Source organism: Lipotes vexillifer, unplaced genomic scaffold, assembly GCF_000442215.2.
Source record: "Lipotes vexillifer unplaced genomic scaffold, Lipotes_vexillifer_v1.1 scaffold545, whole genome shotgun sequence".
NCBI lineage: Eukaryota > Metazoa > Chordata > Mammalia > Artiodactyla > Lipotidae > Lipotes > Lipotes vexillifer.
In genome coordinates, this window is record NW_006779129.1 from 1,881,009 (window position 1) to 1,885,162 (window position 4,154).

General features: G+C 58.9%; 1 protein-coding gene across 1 annotated transcript in view; it reads right to left on the reverse strand.

Annotated features, from left to right (window-relative positions):
- The window catches only part of AIRE (autoimmune regulator), a 10,426-nt gene extending 10,148 nt beyond the window's left edge, over positions 1-278 (reverse strand). Inside the window, exon 1 of the mRNA XM_007452510.1 lies at positions 132-278. Coding sequence (XP_007452572.1) covers positions 132-278 — 147 coding nt within the window. The remainder of the gene's footprint in view (positions 1-131) is intronic.
- Positions 279-4,154: the final 3,876 nt, after the last annotated feature.

The window sequence follows — 4,154 nt, forward strand, 5'->3', positions numbered from 1 at the left end:
GAGAGTGGGGAGGGGCGGGGCTGGGGAGGGTCCCTCTGGAACGGGTCTTCCGCGACCTTGCCAGCTCCTGGGCGCGGGCTTGGGGAAGGCTGGGGCGCGTTGCTGGGGCACTGGTCTGGATAGGGGCCCACCTGGAATTTGTCCTCGGGGACCACGTCGTGGTCGACCAGCGCGTGCAGCAGCGGGAAAGCGCTGTCCACGGCCACGGCGATCTCTGTGCGGTGCAGCCTCAGGAGGCGGCGCAGCGCCGTGTCCCCACCGGCCCGGGCCTCGCCCATCATTGCAGGGTCAGGGACGCTTGGCTGGGGGCCCGCTCTCCCCGCCTGGGGTCCCGCGGCCTCGGGGTGCCGCTGGACTTGTGGGGTGTCTGGGCCGTGTCAGCCTCCTGACCCTGGCGCGCCCCCTGCGCCGCCGGGCACCTGGGTGGGCACGCCTGGCCCGGGAAGAGGGAGCCCCAGGCGCTTCCTCCGGCCTCCGCGGGTCTGAGCTCACGGCCCAGGTCTCTATTATACCAGGCTCTCCTTGGAGAGAGCAAAGGCCGCTCAGCCAGAACCAATCAGGGCCCAGGGAGCTTCCTCGGGGGCCGGAAGGGAAACTTCCGTGTAACCCGAGTGCTAGATGGTCCCAGCCACCTGCCAGCCCCCTTGTGCACCCGCCAGCAGGCTGCTGGCTTTTCTTTCCTTTTTAAAGAAGCCACTGGACTCAATTCCCAAAATGCGGTTCCAGCCAGCATCCCACAGGGCCCTGTTCAAATGGGGAAAAGCCAGGACAGGTGTCTGCACCTCACCTGGGGTCCAGTGTCAGACACAAGCAGGGGCTGCCCAGGTGCCCCAGCAGCTGGGAGAGGCAGCACGGGAAGCCTCCACGGGGCTGCGTGGTGGCAAGAGTCCCTGGTGGGGAGTGGGCACCACTGCCACCGTCGCAGCAGCTGCTCAGGGTCCCAAGCCTGGGGCTGTAGGAGGAGGTACCCACCTGATGCAGGACCTGGAGTATGACGAGTGCATGTCAGTGGGTCCAGAGCTGGGCATTGCCTGGAGGCTGGTGATGCTGTGGGCAAGTTGCTTTCCTTCCTTGACCTTCAGTCCTCTCATTTTTTGTCTGTTTGTTCATTTTTTGATTATTGGGCTATAGTCGTTTTACAGTGTTGTATTAGTTTCTACCGTACAGTGACGTGGAGTTCCCTGTGCTATACAGCGGGTTCTCATTAGTTATCTATTTTATACATAGTAGTATATATATGTCAATCCCAGTCTCCCAATTCATCCCACCCTCCCTTTTCCCCCTTGGTGTCCATACGTTTATTCTCTACGTCTGTGTCTCTATTTCCACTTTGCAAACACAGGTTCATCTGTACCATTTTTCTAGATTCCACATATATGAGTTAATACACGATATTTGTTTTTCTCTTTCTGACTTACTTCACTCTGTAGGACAGTCTCTAGGTCCATGCACAGCTCTGCAAATGACCCAATTCCGTTCCTTTCCATGGCTGAGTAATATTCCACTGTATATATGAACCACATCTCTGTTATCCATTCATCTGCCAGTGGGCATTTAGGTTGCTTCCATGTCCTCTCATTTTTAAAGTGAACACACTCCACTGGGAGTCCCCAGCGGATACCCACCTTCTGCTTCCTCCAGGTGTGTTAGAAAGTAAAGCTTCTAGAAGGCAGCTGGCCCCATGGACAGACATGCCTGTGTATGGGCCATGGGAACCTCTGTCTCTGTTTGGCTCACAGCCCAGGAAGGAGCGCCCCAGGAGTCTTCCTAGGTGGGGGACAGAGGCTTCCGGGGGGGGAAGTACTGAAGGCTTCCTGGAGGGTCGCAGCAGGGGTCCCTAAGTCCACGAGATGGGAACAGCATCCCAGGCAGCTCATGGGCAGGGGCAGTGGACTGGGGCGTCCAGGGATGCTGAGCTCTCGGGGGCCCAGACAGCATGGTCTGGGTAGGGGGCAGGGATGCAAGACACAGTGGGAAGGACCATCCCTGTGGTCAGCCTGCAGAGTTGGGAGGACTCCTGGAGGAAGCTGTCTGGCCAGGTTGTGTTAGGGAGAGAAGCTGGGCGCCTGGGGACGTGGCTGGAGGGTGAGTGGGGGCTCCAGGAAGCCTGGGGTCAAGGCCAGCACTGGGCTCGGACCGGCCACACGGGGCAGGGGGAAGGACTCGTGACCGATGAGATGGGGGTGTCACCGTGACTTCTTACGTGCGTCGGCCCTCATGTTTTACACTGAGGTGGGAGTCCAGGGTGGGGCACTGTGAGTCCCCTCCTGACCTGGCCCCCACCTCCAGGCCCGGGCCCCTGACGGTTCGGTTCTGGGCCTCGGGCTGCTCCAAGCCTGGGGCAGCGGTGTTGGAGGTGGAGACTTGAGCTCCGTCAGCCTGGGGCCGGCACAGGGGGCGGTGGTGAGGCCTGAGGGCATTGTCATCTCAAGGGCCAGGACCTGAGCGTGGAGCTCTTGGGCTAGCTCTCCTGTAGAATGTTCTGGGGACTGAGTCAAGAGCAGGGCCCTGGCACTACCCACCTGCAGGGCGCCGAGCCCACAGGCTGCAGTGCCGTGCGTACAGCTGTGGAGATGTGGGGCTTGGGGGCCATTCCCCTGTCCTGAGTGACCCCAAATTTCACACACAGAAGCACCCAGATGCCAGGGAGCTGTGTTTGTGGCCTTGGGGTGATTGGCCCACAGCCCCGATTCTTTCAGCATCATGCTCCTCCAGCGTCACTCTGCACCCAGTGCATTTTCTCCCTGGGTTGGGGGGGCGGGGGCTGGGTGGTCCCTAGGGAACGCTTTAGTCACAAGCCAACGGTTCAAGGGAAATTAAAAACTGCCAAGAAGAGCAAAGTCTTCACTTCACTGTTTAAAGCTCTGATACCCTTGCAGGTGCCTCTGTCGTGAGGCTGGACTGACTGCTTCGGGCGTCACCCAGGCTCTGGCTTGGAGATTAGCAAACAGGCTCTTGTGGAGTTTCGGACTTTCCACGACGCCGGGGGTTTCCATAGCAGCCCCTTACCTGCTAGCAACCTGGAGCGGCCCAGGCTGTGTGGAGGCGAGAGGGGCCCCTCGAGGGCCGGCACTGCCCTCAGCCAGGTCAGTGCCTTCGGGGCCTGAGCCTCAGCTCCTTCTCCAGACAGCGAGCAGCCCAGCAACTTGCCCACCCCTCAGCAGTGAGTCTCTGAGCCTCTGTCCTCACCTGCAAGGGAGCGAACACAGGAGCTTCTCCTGCAGTGCAGTGATGCTACATATGAGACACGCCAGCCCCACTGCACACTAGGCACTGTTCTGAGTACTTTGCAATTGCCCTTACTTAATCCCAGAGCCACGCTGTTCGTTCAACATTATTATCATCCCCATTCTACAGATAGGGAGATTGAGGCACAGAGAGGTTAAGGAACTTGACCAAAGTCACACAGCTAGTAAATGGCCTTGGATGGATGGTGTCCAGGTGCATGCTCTCAGCACGTAGGACACTCCTTGGCGGCCCAGGTCACGTCAGGCACTCCCAGCTTGCAAGGAGGAGGAAATGCTCCCTGAGTGATATGCCCAGATGTCGGGGAGGAGGAGGCCCCAGTGGCAGGGTGGGAACAGGAGGGCGTCCTGTCCCTCGGCTGCTGGCCTTGGCCCCTCAAGGAAGCCTGGACACTACAGTCTTCTCCTTTTGCCCCAGATGGGGGCTTCAGTCCCTGTGGCTCTCCAAAAAGCGCTGGGGTCCCAGGGGTCAGGAATCCTGAGTTAGAATGCCCTTGGGGTCCTCAGGATGCCAGCCCAGGCCTCAGCTGGAGGAGCAGAGCAGGAGAGGCCCTTGGCCTGCCCCCTGAGGACTTCCTGGGTGGTGGGCACCAGGGGAGGCTCGGTCTCCTGGTGACTCTCTGCCAGGACCTTAGCACCCGCTCGTCCTCCAGCCAGCTGTGTGACCCTCCCTGCACCTGTTTCCCCAAGAAAAGATGCTCGACGTCATTACTCACTACGAAAATGCAAATTAAAACCAAATGAGATACCATCTCACACCCACTAGGATGGCTATTATCAAAAAACAGACAATAACAAGTGTTAGAGAAGATGCAGAGAAATCGGGACCCTCACACGTTGATGGTGGGAATGTAAAATGGTGCAGCCATCTGGGAGAATGTTTGGTGTCTCCTCAATGAGTTAAACATA